General features: G+C 44.9%; 1 protein-coding gene across 38 annotated transcripts in view; it reads right to left on the reverse strand.

Annotated features, from left to right (window-relative positions):
* CELF2 (CUGBP Elav-like family member 2) overlaps window positions 1-25,788 on the reverse strand; it is a 1,172,172-nt gene that overhangs the window by 405,835 nt on the left and 740,549 nt on the right. For 15 of the 38 annotated variants that reach the window (XM_085653499.1, XM_085653509.1, XM_085653492.1 and 12 more), the window contains exon 1: window positions 25,298-25,610. The exons of 22 other annotated variants lie outside the window; for them this stretch is intronic. In XM_085653499.1, coding sequence (XP_085509625.1) covers window positions 25,298-25,371 — 74 coding nt within the window. In that variant the 5' untranslated portion in view covers window positions 25,372-25,610. Of the gene's footprint in view, window positions 1-25,297; window positions 25,632-25,788 lie in introns of those variants that run through there. One more of the 38 variants, XM_085653511.1, reaches the window with a different exon arrangement.

The following is a 25,788-nucleotide window of genomic DNA, read 5'->3' on the forward strand; positions in this document are numbered from 1 at the left end:
ATGATTTCCTACACGAGGTGAGAAACAATTTTAGTTTCCTCAAACAAACATCCTCTTAGAGAGTGAACCAACAAACAAGATACCCTTTCTGCTTTCTGTGGTGTCTCTAGTGCATCCTCCTCATCCATGGAAGTTATGCTCTCTAAATAAAGTAGGTGGTACTCCACCGGGTGGGTGGAGGTAGAGGTGAAGGCCTGCGCTGACCCAGAAGGCTGGGTGGTTGCCAACCAAACTGTAGATCAGCTCAAAAATTGTGAAATTTTGATTTTACATGTAATACCAAAACTACCCTGAACAGTTTGGAATGTGATCACAGCGTTAGAGTATCTAATGCTTTGCATTTCGAATTTTTTTTTTAATCTGTTTTTATTAGGTTTTTTGCACATTAATTTGATGTGTACATTCGGACAAACATTACATTGCATATTGGTCAGTTACATATACATTATTATACATCTTATCCATCATGGTGACTCTTGTGTTGTGGTTTGTTCTCTTTTTGCCTTCGTGTTAACTGCTTTATATATCATTGACACGCATGGTCTACTATTTTTAATTCTTACACGGCAGGCTGCGGCCACATGCTGTGGTGTCAGCCATCTGCTGTGAGTAGGGTCCGACTTGCGTGTTCGTGTGCCTGCTTATGTTTGTGCTTATGTACTGTTGAACTGTGGAGGCGGGTTAGAACTGAGCTGGGATAAAGTAATACCTAATATAGATTGGGTATGTAAAAGTGGACTGGCTCCGGTGCACCCCCAGCCCTCGTCCCCCCACAGTCGATATGCGCGGTTTGCACTCTGGTGGTAATTGCTAGTGTGGTATGAGGCACATGTATGGGCGTGCCTTTCCTCTCTAGCTTCCAGCAGGGACCTGTGCTAATGCTTTGCATTTTGATATTCAAAAATCTTTCTGCGACACTGCTGATCATTTTTTTTTTGTTGGAAGCTACTGTGGAAAAAATTGACCCCCACCGTAGCATAAACTGCGAGCTGCTGACAATGGTTACTGAGCGACCAGTTGGAAGCAAAGGTCTCATCATGAAGCCAAACCTTGGCAAATGTCTGCTGCATGCTGTCTTTCATATTGCGGCCACACACTGTGCCTCACACAATTAGGCTCTTCCTTTGTCCAACGCTCTCTTTAATAATTTTGCGCATGCTGCTGTCAGCGGCATCTACGGTGCATTTCTGGTAGCAGATATTTGCTCACCGAGTTCCATTAAGCACCGAGGTTTTTTCACCACCGATCTCAAGTGAGTCGTTCCCACGCTTCATTCTCTACCCATGTGGCGTTAACCAACAGGATGAGTTTCTAGACGTTTCTAATTTGTGTGCTGCTTTGTTTACCATAGGCTTCTCTTTGCTCAACTGAACGATATGCCAGCCATATTTATCTATGCAGATTAGATTTGTTTCTCCATTATTTGACTTCATAATGCCAGTGTGTTCTATACCGTGGAGATACACTTGATATTGTGTGTATTTAATGTCAACAATGTTACCAAGTATGAAGATAAGAGACAGTGCTGTGTTTGGTGAATTAATAATGCAACGTCTGCGAGACAAAACACTATATTGAAGGCTCCCTATTTTCCGTTTTTACTGATTTTTACAGATAAATACAGACAGAAAACCATTTATTTTCCTGTATATATTTATATGTAAATGTGGATGAAAACAGAAATTAGTCTCTTTTTTGAGTGATTCTAAATTCTGTCAGTCATGTCTGTCAGGCCATAAGCTGTGTAGATTTACAGGTAAGCGGTTAAAAAATAAAGAAATTATTGTTATGAGGCTTTAACTCCAGTATATATGCAAAAGGTTGATACTAAAATGTTCATATTATCATATATGTGCATTGATTTATCATCTGTCGGACTTCATATTATTGAAATCGGACATATATTCAGATAAGAGTTTACATTTATTGTTTAAATAAATGTGGAAATGTCCTCTTTTTGCTTCATTTGTCTTACAAAACCCGAAATAAAAATGGATAAATACAGATAAAGTTTCTAAAAAATAAATATGAATAAATACAGACGGAAATGTCAAGAAAATAAATACCATAAAACCAGGAGCCCTAACTATATTTAAAAGACATTAAATGGATGCCGCGGCGTTGCGATTAGTCTGTTTAAGTGCCACAGAATCTCCACATGTGTAGACCTAAACTGAGAAGGCTACGTTAGATAGACATGGTGGGGTTGTGGTGGAGCAAGACGAGTGCAAGCTGTTGTTAGAGACAAAGGCTTAAAAGATGGAGTAGCAGGTCAAGTCACTGGGATTAAGGGGTTAGCCCCGCCTTTCTTTTCATTAACACTGCAGAACACAGAGATCGAGTTCCCATGATGCCAGTTAGAAGCTTGTAACCTGAACGTTTTTACATACAACCAAAACAGTCTGTCACACCTGTTTTCCACCAATTGTTTCTATCTAGGGCATTATAATTTACTTGCCCTTTTTATCTCAGCTTTGTGAGAGCAAGCAAACACTGTGCCCCATGGACACTCTTGGTGGGACAGCATGATTGTAGGAGCTCTTGGATGACATCAGCATGGCTGGCCAATTAAAGAAAGACGGGCACTGTGGAGGCAGGGAGTAACATATTACAAGGAGCCTTCCATGGAGGCGTGGAGGCTGACACCATAGACCACACCACTCACTAGCAATTAAGCAAAAGAGCTCTTGCTCCTCTGGGGTGATATAGTTATAAAGCCTGTGTGTGACTGCAGTAGGTACAAGAAGTACATAGTGCACCTCATGTTGTGAGGAGTCTGCTTCACCATTAGAAACCAATAACACGTTTAGTAGGTTAAATGCAGATATGTGTGCCACATAAATGGAGTTTAATGAAAGGTAATGCACCCTCATAAATCCATATCCATTGAGATTGCAGTAAGACATGACTGAAGAGTCCTTCTGATCCTCAAACTGCTCTACCGAGTGTATGTTTAGTTAGTCAGACATTACATGATCCACTGAGAGATGGCTTGGTGTCTGACCAGCATAGCATGGCAATACAGGACCAAACCAGATATCTCACTGGCCCAAAACATTGTCAGTTCAGGGGACCTGCTTTTCAGTAGTCAATTCTGCCTAGCTCAGTATTAAAGAGATGCACATGCCTTGATGAAGCTTAAAAGCCCACCATATTGTGGACTTCTAATAATCTTAGGGAGAAATCCACGGAACCAGAGGAATTTTTCTAGTATGAATTAAAAATAAATATATACGTCTACACATTCGTACACAGACACTTCTCTACACCATATACATTCCAAATCGAACAGGTAGTGAGTTTAAAGGTGATATGAACGCAGTCCTAAAGGAAGTGATAAATGATTTACACAAAAGGATCTAGGATATAGAACCGCACTTATTTAGCTTCTGGGAAATATAGTCACATTTGGCGCGTTGACCAAGGAGAACCAGATCCTTTTGGTTCCCTTTGTTGTGAAAGAGCCTTCCACAGCAGACATTTGCAAAAATATTTTGGTCCGCACACACGACAAGCAATCCGTTCATTCAATGATAATTCACACAGATGTATGTTCCTGCAATCTTTATGTTCATATTACTCTTCTCAGTAGCCAACGCGTTTCGTCCTGTTGAAGGACTTCTTAAGGGCTCCTCAATCCATGTATCTGTCCCACTGAGTGTCCTTTCTTCTTGACGACAGGAAATACAATCAGATCCCTCTTCTGTATCGCTATGTAAGTATAATCCTATGTTTGTATTGGGCTCCCTATTAAGATGCCGTTCAAAGTAGATATGTCACGGTCCTTATAAAGTGCAGAAAAAGGGACCTGCACGGATACCTCAGTACGTGATCCTTGTCACAAAGGTGCGCTGCGCATGTGGCAAACTCATTGAATGAATTACAGAGGGGCTGCTGAAAAGCCACTATATGTTTCACAATGCAGGCGGTAGCCAGCTGCACTTACACTTAAAGGGGGAACAGAGATCTCTTTACGCTGCAATGAGTGACTGCACCTACCTGCAAGGGAATGTCTGGGGGGGGATGACCCCTTCATTGAGCTGCCCTCAGGGGGCTCACTGACAGTGCACCATCATTTTTGTGCTTATAGGCTTATTTGTCCCTGTACCTACGTCCATAATAGGGTGTGGGGGCAGAGGCAAAGTGATTTCCTCATGTCCATGGCACCACACCTCCATGTAAATGAGAGAATGCTCCTCAAAGATAGCGCTGGCACTACATGAGCATAAGTGGTTGCACAAGCATCTCTGGCCCCTTCTGTAATCGCGTAGTGACCCAGGGTGCACAAAGCAGGCCCCCACACTTGTCACATCCCCAGGGCACAATGTAGAACACAGCCCTTGGTGTTCATTCGAGATGCTAAGTTGCGCTACAATACTTTTTCTCCTGAAAGTATCTGACAAAATTGTATGATACAAGATGCATTCTAATGGCCATTTGTCAGCTGTGGATTGGAAAAAGTAACTTTTACCCCAACTTCTTTACCTGAGGAAATTGAGGTGCTCAGCAAATTATCATATCATATCCCATTGCATCCCGTTTCCCGTATATGTATAAGGGACTGCTTACAAATGGGTGGCATTTTGGCACAAAACGTTCTAGAGATAACAGAGCTTTTACAATAATGAAGGAACTGTGGTTCTATGAAACACGGTTCATTGATATGTTTTTTAGGGCATGGTTTGGACATTTTAAATATGATTTTCGTTTCTAAGATCTATGTTTAGAGAATGCTGCCGGACGTAGTAGAAACACAGCAAGACCACAGCACTTGAAAATTCTCAGCTAGTCACATCCTCTTAAGCTACAGTGCATATGCCTCCAGAGAGGAAAGGCAATCCGAAAAGCTAATATGCGCATGAAACATATTGTGGGATGAATCTAGCCATCCGTTACCTCTACCTAAGCATTTCCGTGAGCTGTTTTCTTCCCTGCCAGCCACATATAAGCAAAGTGTAAACTGAAACATTCCATGGTGGGTATTAGATACATTTGGGTGTCGAAACCCTCCTTTATACTTGCGGCCTCAATTCATGTGGCTTAAATGGACACCTCTTGACTCATACAGAACAGAAACATTTGATATAGGTCAGGAAAACACTGATTCGAGTGCTTATTGCAATATTTAGAAACAAGTGTAGCCCACCCCACTGTAGTGGCATCAGAAGGGAATTTCAGGGGATTTGATGGCCACATGCCTTCGATCATCCAATCTCTTGCTTGATTTAAAACTGTCATTTCCAGTGTTGCCGTTAGCTTAAGAGTACTGTTCACTAAAACGACAATCCTTGTAGAGTTGAATGCATAATAGTGTCAATGTTGAACAGCAGATCAAGGTTCCCAAGAATATGACAAATACAGAATAGCATACCTCGGGTTGTCTCTAGGCTTAAAAGAAGACAAATAGTCCCTCCTGCTTTGTGGGATTGCCACATGATTAGAGCCACTGGAATTATGCAATTCTGCGGCTGTGACTTTTTCGTATAGTTATGGATTTGCCACATAATCCATCATCTGTGGCAAAATCTGCGGATTTCAGCCAAAAAATGCTGTTTCTAGCTAAAACGGATCAAAAGTTACCCAAAAAGTGGCAATGTGTTCATGTGCAGGGAAAGGCCTTTGCAAAGGTTAAATGGGCATCTTTCAGTTGCATTTTTCTCTATTTGGCTGTTAAACTGGTAATAATGGGGTGATATTTTTGCCCTGGCAGTAGTAGCACGTGAAACAATTACATAATAATTAAATAATAATATGAAAAAAGGGCTGCATTAGCCTCATCATTTGCCTTGCCACATACTTTAGTCTACCTTGAAGAATAATGTCATGCTCCCTTGCTGCATAATTTCAGTGGCCCTGCCCATGATACAAACAGGCTCATCTTCTTCGACCCTGCATCTGAATATACAATTTTGCTACAAATGACAAAGATTCAGAGAAACAATTCTTTGAGAGCAGGAACTTGCAGCATATGTAGTCAGACTCTGGGACACCTGTCTCACGACTCAAGGTGTCAGACATTGGGAGCCCCTCTGACCAGCATCCAACTGTAGACATAGAAATACAGATATTATGCAACATGATAGTCAGTTGAAAGGTGCCCTGTCTTATCCAGTGTATAACATGCCACTGCAGGTGTTACAGTGTGACTGGATGTAGGCATGTATGACTGCCGTAGTGACCCATTCACTATGGCAACAATGCTACTATGGACTGATATATAGAGGAAAGACTGGGGGGGTTAGGCTATCAGCTGACAGAATCATTGTCGAATAGAAGCCAAGGCTGTGATGTTTATGCAACATATTCATAATCTATGAGTGTCCCATCTGTGATCCCAAAAGGATGTCTCCCATATTTCACCTTCCAATCAATCATAGAGTGCCTACTCTGTTGTTTATGGCACACAGTTAAATACTTATTAAATTTCAAAATAAAATATATTCTTTCTGACTAACTATAGTTTAACATGTGTCATACTTGCCAACGAAAGGCTGTTTTTATTGACCTATTTTTTTTATAAACTTTTTTTGTAGGCAATGTTTATAGATTGTCTTCCATTGTGTGCCCTATGTTCAACGCATGAACCCGAATTGACATCTAAAGACTCAGTATAGCAGCAAAGGTGGAAACTAAAAGGCTACATTTCCTTTCGCTTTTTATCAAAATGTTTAAGGCCATACCATGATCACAGTGCCTGGCACAAGTCAGCTTAGATGCTCCCAACAGGTTAAAAGGTTATGAGTGAAATATAGCCCATTTACTATGTAATCAGTGAAAAGATCTAATGTTTGATATTTCTAAATATCAATAGTACACAGCGCAGCGAAAAGCAGACTAAAGTCTATCACAAAGACAGATAGAGTGCTCAGGGTTTGATAAAACTAAAGAACATTCGCAACACTCTTGAAACCCCTTTTTTTTAAAAAAAGAAATGAAAAAATAGATTCTTTTGTAAACATGCTGTTATGTAAGCCCGAGCAGAATCTTCAAAACATCAAGGCCGATTGTATGCAGGGATGCCACTCTCCTAAATCATGATAATACATAATGTTCCTGCTTCTGAGGTTGATAAAAGGGAAATGAGGACGATAATGATGACGACGAAAATAATAATAATAGTAACTATTTAACAATACACACCAAGTACTGAAATATTGCTAGGCACTTGATTGGTATCGCTAATTTTACTCAATTCAATTAAGCAGATTTTATCCACTATCAAAAGAATGGAAGGGTGAGTTGTCCCTCCTGTTATTATTACCTGCAAGCAAAACTTTAAAAGATATGAACAATGGAACTGTAAGCGCTAGAATCACAGTGATCAAAAACTTCGGAAATGTACGTTTCAACACCCTTGCCAGATACGAGAGCTAGTTTGGGCCCGACCACTAATGCAACGGAAATAGAACAATCAGCGTTCTGAATGCTGATGCAACTTTTATACCCATTGATCCAGACATAGTCCGTCCTTGATGTTTGTTGTATTTCTACACTACCATCACAGCCTTTTGGAAAGCAACAATGGTCTGAGCGAGGACTTATCAAACAGTAGCTTCTGGACCAAGTGCAGGCTTTCACAGGCAGTCTGCACTCCATAACCTTGCATGTCTATGTCTCTCAAGGACTCTTCCACTACACCCATGAATGGGTTATCTATTAGAAAACTCTGCATCATCCGTACTACCCTGTTACTGCCACTACTTAATCAATTACTGGTATCAAGATACCGGATTCACAGGTTGCACAGCTATTTCTAGGCACTACTGTGTTATTGCTACTACTACTTTTACAGTTCCTATTACTGTAAGTACTCCTCCTTCTACTGTGACTACAACTACTGGCCCTATTTATTGCTGGACATCAGGGATTTGCATAAGCTTTACAACACATCTGTGCTTTCTTTGCACATAATAATAGTTTCAAATCTGAAATTTATGGAGATTACATCAGAACTGGGAATTATTAGAAACGAATTAGTTTACAATGTAATCCCATCAACTATGCTATTCGAAGGAAATCCATTGGAAAACCTGATCTAAGGTACCTTGATCATGTCATGTATTGAATTAAAAGGCTGCAGTGCTTGGTTACCAGCGCTACAACCCATTCCGGGCCCCTCAGCTCCAACCCCGCTCTTTAAAACTGTTGGAAGTCCTCCCTGATTCACTCTGGGATGGTGTGACATTGTGCAAGCAGATCAGCAGCATTCAGACCAGTCTCTTCACTATGATCCCAGAGTCTAAAGCCCTCGTTGCTACTGGGCCTGTGACTCATGAGCTAAAACCGGACACCCAGATGTTGGAAATGTATTGGTGCAGAAATTGCCTATTTAAGTTTTGTACCAAAAATGTGGCATAACTTGCCGATATTGGCAGCTATCATACTAAAATCTGCAGCTTCCTATAACTTCTTGGCATTTTTGCACTGGTAAATTTACCTGGGGAAAATTGCCAGGATGTACCGCTTGCAGCAACATTCGGAATTTGTGCATTTACAGCAGTATGGGTTTTATATAACAGAAGTTTAATGGGCCACTCGCAATGCGACCCTAAATATAGCCAGACTTGAATGCTCTGAATCTGGGGCAAACGGAAATAAACACAAGGGTGTCAGATTCATTACCAGGACTGATTTAGGCACAACCTGGGAACGCTGAAAATGCGTTCTAAAGATTAGAACAAATATCGAGGGGGAGACAGCTTTGTTTATTGTCGCAATTAAATTATGAATGTTTTAGTTGTGTAACTAATTCATCTTATGGCTGCCTGGATTTTTTAATGGTTATTAAAAATAAATTATTTAGCAATATTAATGACACAGCGAGGAACTTCACCACATACATCTAGCCTAATCCTGCTTCATGTTAAAAATAGCGGACGAACAACTGCGCGCCTCTGAAGATGGTAAGCCATAAAGATTCCAAACCTGGGATTTGAGTGAGCCAGCAGCTGAGATCAGTTATTGGTGAATACCAGGCTGCAGGACAGGAGGAGATAATTTTGAGAACAAACTGAGTTTGTGGGGGCAGGCTGGGGGGCACCAAACACAAGATGCTTCTAGTTCACATGCAGTGAATTAAAGGTGAAAGGATTTGCTGTAGTGGTTAACTTTGTGATCCTAGAAACATTACTATCTCCATGTGAATATTTTGTCGTGAGTGTCAACATCTGGAAAATCATATAAAACACAGACATTTCTGTTAGTAGGGAATACAAATAGAATACACAAACTAGGACTCTCTTTGGATTCTTTTCTGCTAATACACATCAAAGTCTCTCTGTGACTGCCTTCTCACACAGTGAGATTCACCTATAGACCAGGATAGAGGAAGTGACATTATGCACCCTACAACCTGTCCTGGTGACATCACCGGAAGTAACATCATGTGACCCTGATGCCATCACGAGAAGTTACGTCACATGACTTTTGACCCTAATTATGCCACAGTAAATAACAACTGAAAATGAAAGCATGCAGGAAGTTGGGTACTAATAAAAAACACTAATCAAAGCAGATTAAAGCCTAGGTCAATCACAATCCATATATTAACTAGGGTACTGCCATACACGACACACATTGTCCAACATGTCTACTACCATGGTATGGCACAGAGGTCATAAGACTGCATATGATAAATACGGAATGGAAAACATGTTTGCTTTGCATTCCTGGGGCTTCCCAGTGGCCTCTTAGCCAAGGTCACAAGGAAGTGCCCATGGATACCAAGAAGAGCGCTCGGGGTCTCAGCTATGGCCCCTAAAGAGTGTGTACGAGTGAACCATCAACATTATAGGACATCACAGGTTGGGTTAAGCAGAGCAGACAAGGATAGCACTGACAGCAAATTACAACCTATAGCTGGGTGAACTATTCTACCAGTAGAGGTAGTTTCCCGAGTACCACAACTCTGATTGGTGCTAAGGCAAGAATTCTGCTTGCAAACAGAGTTCCGCTGGCAACGCTACATTTCTGAGATGGAGAAGCTTTCACTTTTTGGGAGGTGGGGGCTACCTCATAGGATTTATTATGTTCATTTAGAACAGTAGCTCTTTAACGAACACCCACAGAGTTTAGCATCCAACACCGCGGATTAGCATTCTAATCACAATCGCCATAGTGGAAATGTTTTCTAAATTTAGTACTTATTGTTTTGATATTAGTCACGTTGGTGAAACCACAGGAGTTGCAAAGCAGTCTACAGGGGTTGCTAGAAGCAATAAAAAATTGCAGTCTCTAACCCGAGCTACCCAACATTGCGCTCCTAATTCAGCCCATGCAAGAAGCATGGGGAAGATAGGATTTGTACACTTCCATGGGTGTGTTATTCTCTGATGTCATTGCTAATGTATAGAATGTGTTAGGTGCCTCTTATTAAGGGGTAGTAATGAAATATAAAGGTCATCTGCAGGCCTGCAGAGTGAGCAAGTCAACGACTAACCTTGATTCAATACGAAAGATATATGATCGACATACAATACACCCCGCCTGGCCGCGCCATGCCTCCTGGGGTTCAATTCTTGCCTAGATGCGTTGCAGGCATTTCATGAATTTGTAAAAAGCCGGGGTGTTTTGCATATTTCCACCATTCCATCACTCATGTGCTATTAGTTGAACACCGGGGATTAATTACGAAAGTTGATCTCCTTACTTAAAAAGATATAAAAACAATAAAACAAGCATTCGAGCCTAATTGAAATATTTTAACTAACGAGGCAGATTGATTTCAGAAACCAAGAAAATATCCTATGGCATGTAGAGTCCTCACGGGGAAAAATACGAGTCAAACTCACCTTTCCCTCACAGCATGCACCGTTGCTGATGCAGAAACTATATGCATTAGGAAACAATAGAACATCACATTTGCTCTAGTGCATATCAATAGTAAAATTCATTTTTAACGCAGCGTGTGTGCCTATGCACATGCATAAGTGCCCATATTTATATGTGTCAGTGACTTTGGACGTGTTAGTGGGTGCTATGAAGGCTAACGTAAACCGCTTCTCACAAAAAATACCAACATATGGGAGTTGCAAGAGCATTAAATGCATTTATTTTTGATGCAAGGATCGCATGGTTGATGCAATTCTTTTTTTAAGGACTACTCCCTTTGGTTACAGGGCTTTTACCTGGAAGACAACACAATAAAATAGAAAGTGAAAGCGAACATCAATTTTTGTAGGAAAACCAAAATGGTTCTGCACAAAGTACATGGGCTAGTAAGGGCCCCAACTGGAGGAGGGCATATAAAAACCCCATCATCAGCGTCTACTGCCAGGGATGAGTTCTAAGTGGGGGGGGGGGGGGGGGAGGGCGAGGGGTAATCTTGGCTTTAACAGTGTCCCTCTCAGAAGAACATGCTTGCCTTCACTTGACCCCTTTCCAAAGCGCGCTACTTGCTGCAGATGGGCTCGTGCTTTCAGAGGGGCATATCCACTTAACAAACTTGGCTGTCAGCAAATGGTGTGGAGTGGCAGTAAGCCGTGTAAGTGTCTGAATGCGGCAGAATACTCATTTCTAGCAACTAAGCACATGCCACTCATACACCCACTGCACATAACATATCGTATGGTGGTTCTGGGGCAACTCAATTAAGGACAATCAAAAACAGCCCATGTAGAAAATGTAAAGAAGGAAAAAAAAATGAATGGTGTCTTCTGTCAATCTAGAAGCGGAACTATCTTCTTAAAATGTTGCAGGTGTTTCAACAGATTCATGGCGACTGATTTAATACTGATCTATTTAGAATACATTTTTTTAACTAAGAGGACCCCATAAAATAAAGAATGATATAGACTTTGCCATTGCTAAACCTCAGGATTTTAGAAACAAATAGAGTTCCATGGTGACTTTCATTCCCACTATTCTCCCTCCACCATGCTGTTTTTTTTTATTCTGACAACTTTTTTCACATGCACACTTGTTTGGGCCTTGAAGTTATTGTGTGATCACCACCCAGCAGGACAAGGCATATAGGCTTCGTTCTTTCAGTCTAGAAGGCACCTCACCAACTGTGTACACTTCAGAGTGGTGAAGAAGTCACCAGTTCTACACACCTAAGAATACACTTCGAGGCATTCCTTTACCTCTCATTTGGAGAACCGCGAGAGTTAAAGAAGCGCATCGTTAGGGCCCGGCCCCCGGGATCCCCGTCACGCCCACTGGTAAGGAGAATTGCTTCCGGGGCACAGCCATGACGTAGTTCCACCCTGGGGCTCGGCGCGGGAGATGGGGAGGAGCCATGGCCTATTTAGGCCGCGGTATCACTGGGATATCCCTCTTGTTTCCGCGCCAGGTCCCAGGAACGTTGCTGTTGCTGCTAACTCCCACCCACCCGTCCCATTATTTAGAATTTGGAGGGGGGATGGCGGTAGAGAGGACATAGATCATTGACTCGAAAAGTTTTAAAGGGAGTCCTCCTTACATACTTCCTAGGCCAGCACTGGGGGGATGGACGGTAAGCTCGCCGCGGGGAGAATGGGGACACCGGCTGCGGAGGCAAGGGCGCCAGGTCACGAATTGGGGCAGGGGGCAGCGACCTTAGCAGCCTGGTGGTAGAGGGGTGGGCCCCAGGTAATGGCGGACAAAGTCCAGCGGGCTGGGGCCTACCTCTTAAGGATGCAGGTGGGTCGCGCCTTGCGTGGTTTCTCTATCTGGGAGAGCCGAACCAGAGGGCCCCTCGGTGCTGGGAGCAAGTAATATAAAAATGTCTGATGATATGACTATGATTTGATTGTTGATATTAAAATTGCCAATACTGAATTTGAAAAAGTATGTGATATGTGTTATGAATATGCATCATTAATTGTCATGTTTATGAGTGTTATGTAAAATTAAACATGGCCGTTTATACCCACACGTGGAAAGTATTAAGAGTGTTTGTGGGTAACTTGGGAGCGGGGCAGAGATCAATCTAGTGGGTCAGGGTCCTAACAATTATTGTTCCAACACTCTCACGTAAGCCAGGCCCTGGCACTAAAGTGGACTACTTTGTAGGCAGATGTGCACAAGCAAAATGCCGTCAGTCACAGTGAGAAGAATCAGTAGTTGCGAAGGGCTGACCCATTTCCCCATGCTGTGGTGGTCGGGAGCAAAATATGAATGATATTTTAACAGACTAACTGATGAAGACTCAACGCTCCATGTATAAACGTGTGTGTGTGTATATATATATATATACATACACATATATATATATATATACATACATATATCCACTCCACTTCTCCCAAATGCTTCCTTGCACAAACAGGAACACGGACACTTCGATAAGCTGATGCCAGAATTATTATTTATTTTTATGCTGTGAACAAACGGTGCTGCCTCATACACATATTTATATACACATACATAGACATACATACATATAGAGAGCAAATGAGATAGTTGTATTTCCGGTGAAATACGTAATTTGTCTCCAGGCCAGACCGAAAACAGAGTCAATGGTGGTAATGCCCAACCTAATAAAAACAATTGTGTTTGATATAATGGTCCCTTCGGCAGTCTGGGACTCAACACCACTCCTTTATAAATTTTGCCGGCCCTGGCAACAGTGCATGCTCATTTGAAACCACCACAACTTCCCAACTTTCCATTTTTACAATATGCCAACCGATTTGCAAGTCGCAGAGGCATGGTATTTAAAAGTTGAGGTTAAAAGCTTCTTTTGTCTCTGCCCCTCCCCCCCCCCACACTTTTAGTCAGGCACATGTTTAAAAGGGTAATTAAATAAATAGGTCAATATTAGGGTCTTCCTTGGACTACACCATGTAATAACCTCTCTTTTCGGGGTATCCACCTGACACCGCACTTTCCTACTGCAAGACAGACTCGACTCACAAAAGCATCTGGTTATATTATCTGAGCAAAATATGATTTGACTTTCGTTCACCAGATAGAAAGTGACATTGCTCTAAATATACTTTTTTGTTTTATAATTTAGAATCATGCCTGACCTGTAAAAATGATCCGCACTCTGAGAGTTTCTTTCCTTCAGATTTTTCAGCAAGGAAAAAGCGCACCATCTTGATTGAGGAAGCCACAATTAAGCAACGACTCTAAAGAATTAAAGAAAGGATACTGACTAGATAAAAGAGTTGCTGTTATTGCTCCATAGGGCCGTAACTGCCTCAGTAAGATCCTTGGAGAAGTGACGCCAGGCAGAAATTATACAAGGAGAATTTTCGCAGGGTTTCTGTATTGTGGAACTAGGTCAGACAATACATCATCTCCCTCACTGCCCATTATTCTTCATTACATTTGCAGATTTAAAACCATGGACTAACGCAAAGATCTACAGTATGGCATGACGATATTGCAAGTCACCCAGGAGTTCAATGGACGAAGCACAGGGTAGAGTTCATTTATATCTCAGAGCACTCTGAGGTGAATTGCAATAGCCCTTTTCAAGTAAAGCAGGAAGTACTTTATTCCAGATAATACATGGTTACCCATGCCCCCTGAATAACACACAAAGGAGTAGGGAAGGGGAGGAGTATATATAAAAATGTGTATACATAGGAAACAAAGGCACATGTCCAATGTGGAAAAAACTGCCCTCACTCACAAAAATGCTTCGTCATAAGGCGTGCTAGAGACACCGCCGCCTAGACCAACGCCTGGGGTGTCACAATTTTGTGAGTGAGGGCAGTTTTTCCACATTGGACACGTGCCTTTGTTTCTTATGCATACACATTTTTATATATACTTCTCCCCTTCCTTACTCCTTTGTGTGTTATTCAGTACTGGACGGGGTGGCTGGAGTAGGGATTTATCCTCTCCCCCTTCTGTTTGTGTCTATACCCACACCCCCTGCCTAGCTTGCACCGGCATTCACAGGTAAAGCTCGCGGCCGCTCTGAGGTCACCTAACAGTGCCAGTAGTGCAGTGTAGCCTACTTTGAAAACCTGTTTTCAATTCGTGGTGACATGACAGACGGTTAATTCCTGCCCTCCTGTCCTGCCAACCAGGACTGTGTTAAATAAACCCATGGCTGTAATGTCCTCATTAGCCAATGTCTGGAAGCCGAAAGAGAAGGAAAGTAAACATGAAAGAAGCCTGAAAGAGAGATTTATTTAGGTATTTACTGTTCTTGGGGACATGCTTTTAAGGTCCAGAGATGTATTTGGCAGCAGACATTGTAACATCAGAACCTAACTGCTGTAAGTTTTGAAAACTAGAAACAGATGAGTTAAGATGTCATAGTCATGTACAGCTGCCAATAGGGCCTTACAAGCTTCCTTTTGATTGGAGCTGGATTCTAGGTATACACTGTCAGACTGAAGTAACAGGATCACGTGTGGTTTCCAATAGAGGCCTTGCAAGCTTCCTTAGAATTCAAAATGCTGGATTCTACACCATCAGGCTGCAATAAAGAGATCATGTACTGCTTCCAATAGAGGCTTTGTAAACTATTTTAGGATCGAAAGTGGTGGATTATAGATGTCTCTGTCTGACGGCAGTAAAGAGATCATGTACATCTGTTAATAGAGGCCTTGCAAGATTCCTTTGGATTGAAAATGCTGGATTCTAGATGTCTCCATCAGACTGCAGTAAAGAGATCATGTACATCTTTCCATAGAGGACTTACAAGCTTCCTGTGGATTGAAATGCTGGATTATAGATGTCTTGATCAGACTGCAGTAACAAGATCATGTAATTTTTCTAGTGGATGCCTTGCAAGCTTCCTTTGGATTGAAAATGCTGGATTCTAGATGTCTCCGTCAGACTACAGTAGCGAGATCATGTACATCTTTCAATAGAGGCCTTGCAAGCTTCCTGTGGATTGAAAATTCTGGATTCTGTATGTCTCCATCAGCCTGCAGTAACAGGATCTCTTATGGTTTCCAATAGAGTCCTTGCAAGCTTTCTTTGTTTTGAAAAGGCAGGATTCTACATATCTGCGCTCCAATAACTAGAGAAAGCTTCTGGAACTTTCCTCCTCAATTTACGGTGTAAGGTGCTAGATGTTCAGGCTTCCCGGGTGGCCTATGGTTATATTACTACATTGCTCTTATTGGCTTCTGTAACTGCATTTCAAGTGAGTAAAAGTGTCTATCTGAAAAGTAAAAACACTGCAAAAATAAGAAAAGGTCAGTAGTGCAGCAGTGTGTACCCGTCAGTGTAAGGCCACAGGCATCGTCTCACAATACTACTACTACGTGAGTGACTGGACAGCAGAATTAGTGAGCGCTGGCAGAGATGGTGAGCTGCCCCACTGAACATATGTGGGGAAGTAAAGAGCCCCAAGAGATGCCTGTGCATTAACAGCTGCTAAATGACCCATGCCATGAATGGAACCTTAACCATTTCTGGATGTTTTCCCAGCCCATTTGAATGAGTAGGTCTGCCTTCTCCATGGTTACAATGGTTCGGTCAGTCCAGGCACCCTCACTGATACAGTAAAAACTACTGTCTGATGGTGCCACACGTGGCATCGGACTCCTTGGCAACGGAACACATAATAGGACTACAATAACGACGTAAACCGAAGTGTAAAAGAAATTAGATGAACCATCTGCAAGGTGGCCCTACCAGGCAGCATGATAGCTACAGAAATATTCTTTAACAGCCTTCATTGGGCACAGTATAAACAAGGGTGTCCTAATAGGAAGAATTAAACTACCCATCCCAAGATGCTTAGTGCTGTGGGCTGAAAAAGCAAGGCTGGTTTCAGGGCACCCTCATGGCAAGTGGCAAGGTAACGGACATGTATTCTCGAATACTGGATAGGCAAGCTAAACCATTCACCCGTACGAGGTCGATAACACTGATACCATTCAGGTGGCTGATAATAACTCTCACTATCAGCTTGTGTGGCATGCTATATTTGGTGCGCCAATCAGAATGCAGACAATGCTGGCATTAACTACTGTTTAGTGCTAGAGGAGAGTGTAAAGCAAGGACATGAAGTAGAGTGGTAATGTGGGCATGGTAGTCTGTCTATGTTGAGTGATACCAGGGGAAGGCAGATGCAAATTGCCTTATTGCATACACACTGCAAGTCTGTAACAGCTGTTAATTGCCCGGCCCTTCCATTATGTACCTTTGTCAGTAATTGCAGGGGGAACATCTGCGAACTCTGATAACATAGGCCATTACACACTGTTAATGTCCTGGAGAAAAGGGATATAACCATTAAATGTCAGCGTGGGCTTTTAAGACAGCATTTTCATTAAATCAATGGCTATGAAAGCTGCGTGACCCCTCTATCTCAATTTCCTAATAATGCCCTAGCGGGCCCTGCAGGTCGTGGCTGCAGGGGGTAAAAGTACTCAGCGCTGAAGGTTCAGGGGTGCAGTGTGCAGGCACCGCTGCAGAAGCACGAGAACTCACCGGAGCCCTCACTTCCGGCAGCCCTGACAGCATTTTCAAGATCGGACTTCACTCAGGGCAAAAACGCGGCCGCTTTTTTCGTCGCAGAAGGTAGAAATCATTTTTAAGTCTCGATTTCTCTAGTATATTCGTGCTGTTTTTCAAAGCCTGTCTGGCGCATCACCTTGATGACGCTCAAACTCAAATTACAATATTGAGACCTAAACATATTTAAGTGAGGGTCGCAGCGGTACTGCTTCCGGGTTATGACCTTCTGAGTTCTGATGCTATAAGCTGCATCGGCAAGCATCCTCACTCTGCAGCTCCGGCCTCTCTCCTGTGTCTGCCCTGACAACCCTTGGCTGTTAAGGTGGTTCCTTCTCATTGGAAATATCTATTTTTACTCTGTCTTTTTAGAACGTAGCTAACCTGTCTATACACAAAGTTAGTGCACGTTTGGTGGTATGCATTTAAAGCCACTGTAATATAATCAAAGGCTCTTTCTACTGCACCTATGCCTTTTACGCAGTTTAAAAAAGATGTTACTATTCCTATTTTACATTATGATCTGTAGTCACAGTAGACCTCAAAAATCAACGTTTTACTAACTGAGCTATCTTGCCCACTTACAACCCCTCTCACAAAGGCTTAAAAATATTAAGCTGTGAAAGGCCCTAGTCCAACCCTTCCTCCGGTGCATCATGAGACTAAATATTGTTTTTATTAACAGAGATGAATAGACTTTTGAAAAGTGGCAATGGTGTTCTGTCCTCCAAGCAGTCAAACAAGAAGGAAATTACTGCACATGTTGCATGATTCAGGGTTCGCCAACCTCTGACTTTTGTTGTCCGAGTTACAGGTGTTCACCTTCAGTGTGTCTTTCCGAATTCAGATATAATTTAGCATAATGTTGCACATTCTGTATACATTAATAAATTGAGGCGCTAGATCACGTAAGGTTTTGATTCAAGGGATCCATCAAGTCCCTCAAGTGAAATACCACTACTGATTCAACGGGCTCCACCAAAGAAAGGAAAAAAATCCGACCCAGCACCACACTAACCCTTTGCAGTCAAGGTGCACCTCACGTGCTGGTGAGTGACTGTTGGCTGTGGAGAGCGACTTCTAATGCTCACTTCCCCACTTGTCCAAATTGTGTAATCCAAATTTAGGAGCGCTCCGAAACTCACTAATCGCAGTTCTAGGTGACATATCATGATGGAACAAGTTGAGTTCCCCATCACTTCAACAGACAGTCAAGCCAAGCTCAGATAAAGGGATTAAACTATCTCTGCGATCATTTGTGAAAAGAGAAAAAGAAAACACGGAATCTAACATGAGAACACAAGGCAAGACTCAGAGTCCCAAGGGTAAATCATCAGCCACGAGGGCTTTCTCAATTGGGGGAGGGTGGAAACGTTTGCGGGAGGTTAAAACGAATCTCAGAAATCCACTAAATCTTGTCAATGATGAGCAGTGCCTGAAATCATGGTAGATTACATTCCAGCAGAGCCACGAGGCCGACCGGGCCATAGATGGACTTGGGTACGTGGAATCTGAAAAAGTTCTGGGCAGGTGGCTGCATCTGAAATGCCAGAAGGACTGGGGCTGAGCCAGTCTCACGGTAAGTAGAAGCAGCGGCCAGTACAGAATGTTACCAGATATGATGTATGTTGAGTGCCTAGTCTTTGGTGACCAATTCACAGCACTGGGCTACATCACATATCCAATGGGCATGTCAACTGAATAGGAGACAGGTGCAGTGCGCTTTAATTTACGTTCAAGCACTGGTCATCCAGCTGTGGCACCATCAAAAGCATGAATCAGACGACAGGCATCTCAAATCACCCCAGTGGGTCCACCTCTAGCTAATCTGCTTGTCTTTGGCTGCTTGTATTTTTGTTTTGTTGATTCAAAAAGGTAGGACCACGAGTACCAGGAAGCAGAAGGGGAAAGAGGACGGGTTGGTCACCCCCACCTGACAACTGGGGCCACTTGAGATTTCTAACAGCTGGGCCTGGGAGGAAGATCAAATGCTCACACGAGGTGTTCAGCTGTTGGAAAAGCAAGCACCTCCCCCCAGTTTCCTTGAACCTGTTCAAAACAAGCAGACTCCAGGAAAACACTGAAGAACAAAAGCAAATGTTTCCAGCTCAGCCAAAGGCGGCCTCGCTAACTCACTCACCATTGTGCGTCGGAGGACACAACGCCTGCACCTTCAGGCGCTGGTGAGCGCTAGACAAGGAGGAATGAAAACCCGAATAAACCGTGCCTGTATCTGTTATCTGAAATCAGACCTGTCCAGAAAATCCAGGTCTGCCAACGAGATTGTTGGGAAACTTCGGTGTGGTTACCCTTCTTGAGAATACAAGAGGCAGGGGGCGGGCCTCGAGGCTGAATGTGTTTTAAAAATGGTAGAGGGTGATGTGGTTGTCTGCAGAAAGAAGTCTGCTTTACTGTTTACTTCCCGCCTCCCTCAACTCCCAGATAGGCCGAGTAGTTACAGAAATCTCCGGTGTTCAGGGTGCGGTAGGCCTGAGGGCGGATATTCGGAAGCGGCAGGGCATTTAAAGGGCTCGGTAATGTTTTGTGTGCTGGGTCTTCCGTGCGAACAGGCAGGCCTGCCGAGCAGGGCTCATCTCGTATTAGGCTTCCACCCGTTCACTCACACACGGCTGCAGGTGGGAGAGGGCAGGGCTGCAATGGACGCCTCGTTCACCCCGTGTCCGCGCCCCGAGTCTCTCAGCTAGGGATAGCCACTCTTGAGCTGTGAAGGGTCCACCCTAAGAATGTCGCAGCCCTTCACGCCCTACAGGTATGAGTGCTGCCTCTGGGTGATCATGACAGGACCCTCCCAATGCCCTCAAAGCCCATCTGTGGACACTCCCGGGCACCACGCACCGAGGCCTCTGCAGCGGAAAGCACACTAGCAACATTTCAGCCACCATTTTGTGAAGTCCCCAGGGGGCCACGTTAGTGCCACAGACCTCGGTGGTGCGGGGAGAAGCAATGAAGGACGCTGCCAACGCAAGGCACCCACGTGCAATCGGTTGTTGAGACAGATTCTCGTCACTTCAATTTTAATGAGTCAGTGTCACGAGTGAGGGAGTTACACCTCTACTATACAAAGGTGCAAGCATAGCCGGTCCTAAATGGGATTGACCGGGACAGCGCCCTGGGCGGGAACAGCATTTGGTGTTTGTTGTGGGGGCGGGGAGTCCTGCACTCTGAAGCAGGCGGTGTGAGTTAGATGGGAGGAGGGCAGGGGCTGAAAGGGGCCTACAATTAGCTGGGGTACATTAGGAGCAGAGTACAAAGGCTTTAATGGACCCGCTTGAAACCACGGGGGGTGGACGAGCTGCTGTTTGCATGATACTAAGTCAGGCAGGCCCCTCCTGCCCCTGGAATATGTGGACCCGGGCCCAGCGCGCCCATGCCCGCGGCCAGCCTTGGGAGCACGCATGGTGCCACGCAGGGGCAGGGGCAAAGTGCGAAGCCTTGCTGTCAAGGACGTGGTGTCACTAGGTGCGCAGTACAGCAGTACCAGGCGTCACTGGTGCATTTTGTGGCTTCGTGGAGCTTTGCACGGGTGTGCGACTGGTCACAACTCCAGTGACATAACATTGCACCAGTCCTTCCACTTTAATATAAGGACCTTGGAAGAGTATCAATCAATCAGCGTGTGTATAGTGCAGCGCTGTCACCCCTAAGGGAATCTGCGCGCAGATTGTTGGTTACACAGCACATGTCGAACTCTCTAAGCTAGCCAAGTCACACAGGTAGGACAATGAGGCACGAATGTATCATTTTAAAAAATCGTTTTTTAAAAAAATTCTTTTTATTAACAATCATCGACTTCAAATAAAATATGGCACATTACAATAATGTAAATATCTCAATTCAGACAAGTTAATAATGTCATAGCACTTTGTACACTGTGGGGCCACTCATGGCGAAGGAACGTCTTCCGGGTGAAAAATCGGGTTTAAGGATATTTCTAGTCCAGATCGGATCTGCTGGGTAGAGCACTAGCTCAAGAGACACGAAATTCAAAGTGCAAGTAGCGGTTCAGCCATTTGACATATGTGACTTTTAACTGAACTTCGACTATTTAGGTGGCAAATCAAATATCTGAACTGCTGGCTTTACGTGCCCTCTTCCTCCCAAATGCGACATCGTCCTCTCCACTGCGGACACATAACCTGTGTGACCCTGGGCAAGTGTATACGCAGTCTCGGGCGTCATCTCCCGTGCCTTGGAAAGGAGAGTGCGTACAGAAAATAATTTTTAGTTAATACCTAAAAATTGATATATCTTTACTCATTTTCCTCAAGTTTCTGAAACTTTTGACGTTCTGTGGCTTCCTGCAGAATTAGATGTTCTCGGCGCACGACTTACTTCCGGGAACTTTTTCCTCGCCTCCAGAGAGAATTAAAGATGCAAATGTCCCCGTTAACGCGTTTAGTGGGAAAGCAATAAAGCACTTACCCTGGAAGCCTGGCAGGCTCGAGCTGGGCAGGCCAGGCGGGCAGAAGGCCCTCCCCTTCCGAAATAATTTGTTTTAGTTTATTTCAGAAGCGGACGATTCTCCGTCAGATTCCGCCAGAGTCAGTCGGAGAGGTAATATGTCTGGATGACAAATGGATCGTCCCTCGGAATCATAAATCTTGGCAGCTCGGTGGATCCTCTGCGAGTTCTAATGTTCCCATTATGTAAGCGCGTGCTGCTTATAGAACTTAATTTAGTTTCAGACAGCTGCGGGGATTCTCCACCTGTACGCCACCATTTTTGACTCCTGCCATAATGTTAGAATGTGCACGTTTAACAATAAGAGCTGTCTTTCTTATTGACATAGAGATTGTATCTACAGCCTTAATGCTTAGTGAAGGTCTCCTAGCTTTGTTGCTGTTTAACCAGGAGATGCTCCTACTAATCCTGGCTCCGGCAATTTACTCAAATTGTGTGATCCTGTGAAAATCTATTTAGGTCTCTGGGCTTCAACTAGATTATCTATCAGAATTAAGAGTGTTGCCAATTGTTACACTTGGCATTGTCACTTAAACAGGTTGATACGAATTTCTAAATCCTAACTCTGGTGGGTAGGTTGTGGGAGAAATAAGAAGGAACAAAACATTGAATTTGAATTCCAGCATCCCCACTGCACCAGTTTGACCCCGATGAAATCAGTTTCTTCTCTCTCCCTGCCTTAGGCACTGTAGCTGCCAAAAAACGGGGGTGCCTAGAGGGGTTCTGGATAGCTCTGTGCGCCGTTGAATAATATCCAATTGTGCCCATTTTACCAATCCTAGAAGGATGAGATGTCGGTGCCAGAACAGAAAGGCCTGGCCCTCGTGCTGCACACCTAATGTCAAAGCCCTGGGCTATTCTGGAGATTGATACCAGTGACGCGCACGGCCCGTATGTTTGGCAGAAACAAGTAAGGGCCGGTCTTGGCATGACGCAGGGCCTGCCCGGGGGCTGCCTGTGACTGCGGTATGCAGAGCGCACTCGAGCACGCCGGCTCACGTCCCAGGTACATCGGGGGTGGAATGCAGCCCTGCAGGGCCGGCCAGGCAGAGCGAGGTGACCCGCAGGTCACCCCTCCCTTCATGGCCTGGGGAAAGCAGAACGTGCATTCAAATGGGATTAAAAATGCTGCAAGAGGTCGCCACGGAGCGTATTTTTGATTTGGAGTCGATCACGTTCTTTTAGACTTTGTCTGGTGAAACGGCGATGGCATTTTTGGATGACATGTGTGGACTAGCCTATTTATGTTATTAATTCCCTCTGACCCGGGCTGTAAAATGTTGATTTTAGACTGTTCTGAAACCTACCTGTACACTTCCAGTTTTCAAGAGTTGCCTTCTCAGATTACATCTTTAGTAAAAACAAAACTCTTAAAAGGGCAGGTGCTGACATACAGTGACCACCATCACTTCGCTTACGCTTTACGGCAGGGCTGCTGTAATCGCACTCAGAGTCCCACTAAGGGACGTGACACCCTTCTCTGCCCTACTGTGTACAAAACAACTGAAAATGCAAATTTCGACCAATTAGGTAAGAGGTGCGGCGTTTCCTGTTAATACGTAATCGGCGCCAGGGTACCATTGTAAGTGTTTATTTTGTCTGTTCAGCCGCTGCACCCCTTGAGGTCAACTGCGTGCTCTCTCATCCTCCAGTAGACAGCAAACTGGGGTACATTCCCCATAACAGCCCTGAGCCACGTGTTTTCATACCAGCTTCAGCGGACAAACAGAAGCCGAGTGCGCACACACACTTCGACTGAGAAAAGACACAGATGGATAGAGTGATGTAGCCAAGATCGTAAGTATGATGAAGTGGAGTAGCAGGGATTGGAACCCGAGACAACATTCTTGACCACACACGAAATCCTCTGGGAGCTGGCCTGGGGACTGTCCGCGTGCACGTGTCTCCCTTCCAGGCAGCTCTAGACACGTGCTCGAGGACAGAGCGGCGCCCGAAGAAAGTTTACCTCGAGCGCCGCCAAGATCAACAGGGACAGTCGCCTGGGGGAGCGCTGGGCACGGAGGGATGACACATGCCTCTCACACTGCCATCAACACACATGCGCAGCACTTCGACCTCTATTATGAATTGTGTTTTTTTTGTCAAAACTAGAAAAAGAAAATGCATACACGGCACAGCACCTTCTGAAACTTGAGTAGCTGTGGCAGAACCAGACGTGTGAGGCTATGTGAACTACCATATTAAATAACGCTCAATTCAGTTTGAGACGCTATTTTCTCTTTTTGAGGTCTGAGTGTATTAATACAAATAGAAAGTGTATCGCCTGAAGAAGTGGGAAACGCTCACGCCAGAGAGCACGTACACAGAGCAGGAGGCCGGACTTTAGGGACTGTGTGCGGGAACTTCGCAGCGCACATTCCGACGCACGAGCGACAACTGCCCTTTGTAGGGCGTCACAGACCCCATCACTGGTGCAAGCATTAGCTTCTTGTGCGAGTGCCAAGATCAGGGGCTTGTCCAGCACCGCAAACACTTCTGAGCGCTATGGATACATAGCGTTTAATACCTCTCCTCACTCTCCTTCGAAGCGCATCCAAATATTGGCAGATACACGAGGCACGTGGAGATACAGTGTCTACCAGGAGCGGTCAGTGAACATGAGTGCTTGGGGCATGTAGTCACTGCCTTAGATCAAGACGACCGGATTCCTCATGCCGGTTTCTCCACTCAAGAAAACAGTGTGGTCCTGGGCACAGTCTCAATAATAGCTAAATATGCAAAGGATGCGCTTTTTATTGAAAGGGAAAACGTTTACAGGCTCAGTTCTACTAAAAGACAAAGGCTGGGAGGGGCACTGAAAACAGAGCTCTGGGGAGAGTCACCTGCGGACAGTGGTGAAAAGAGTTGTGTATTGTGTACTGGGTCGGTCTCTGTCGCAGTATGAGTTAAATATAAGAGGGTTGGGGCTCGCGCTCCCAGGCGCACCAGCTTACTCCGATGGGCACCCGAGCGTATCTGGGCTACTGGGCATGTGTAAACAAACTGTGCCACAGTCATGAGAGATTCAGTATTGACATGTTTCTTTAAAAGGAAAGAAAGCAGAGCTGCTGCGGGCGGGAGGGAGAGAGGCATTGCTGGTGTGGTCACAGGAGAGGGGGCGCGATCTTGGTTGTAGGGCGGTGTGCCCCTCCATTCCTCTCGGCGGTGCAGGAAGCCCACCGGCTGAGCACCGATCTGCTGAGCGCTCCGGCTACTGGATACCCACCGCCGGATCCGGTGCTGAACACCGCCGCCCCCTGCCCCTGGACGACGAACGTGATGCCCGAAATGCCCACAGCCTAACCCGCCCGTGCGGGAGCCCCTGGTGGTCGGAGATGCCCCGGTGCCCAAGCCACCCAGAGCTGCCAGGCTATGCCCAGCCGCTGCCCTGGTGGCACCGCTCCGCTACCCCCTCCTCCCCCACCACGGCCAGCATCTGCGGATGAAATGCCCCACTTACATTCTGTCCGAAACTAGCAGGCGGCTGTCGACCATCATCTCGGGCAGGAAATCCAGCTTGTAAGAAGAAGTCATGTCCAGTCCCCTGTGCGTGTCGTGTGTCCTGGCGAGGAGCGGGCTGTCTCTCGGAGTCAGTCTCTCCTGCGTGTGTGCTCGCTCGCTCTCTCGCTCCTCCTCGCAGGCAGCGTGCTGCTGCTGCTGCTGGCCGGGAGACAGGCAGGCACAGGTGCTGGAGGCCTCCCCAAGGCGGCAGCCGGAGCAGGCAGTTGTCACATTCTCTCTTCCCCCTCTCTGCTCTCCGCCAATCCCCTCTGAAGGCTGCTGCTGAGGCAAGTGTCTGCATAGTACCAGGTGCTGAGGCGGGGGGCGGAGCTCCGCTCACTGCATCGCCTTAACCCCTCCACCTCTGGAGGGGCAGTGCCTGAGCACCGCTTCCGCTGCCTCCCCCCACCCAGGCAGGGGCGCATGTAACTGTCACACGCCTGGAAAACA

This window comes from Triturus cristatus, chromosome 4_1, assembly GCF_964204655.1.
Source record: "Triturus cristatus chromosome 4_1, aTriCri1.1, whole genome shotgun sequence".
Classification (NCBI taxonomy): Eukaryota; Metazoa; Chordata; class Amphibia; order Caudata; family Salamandridae; genus Triturus; species Triturus cristatus.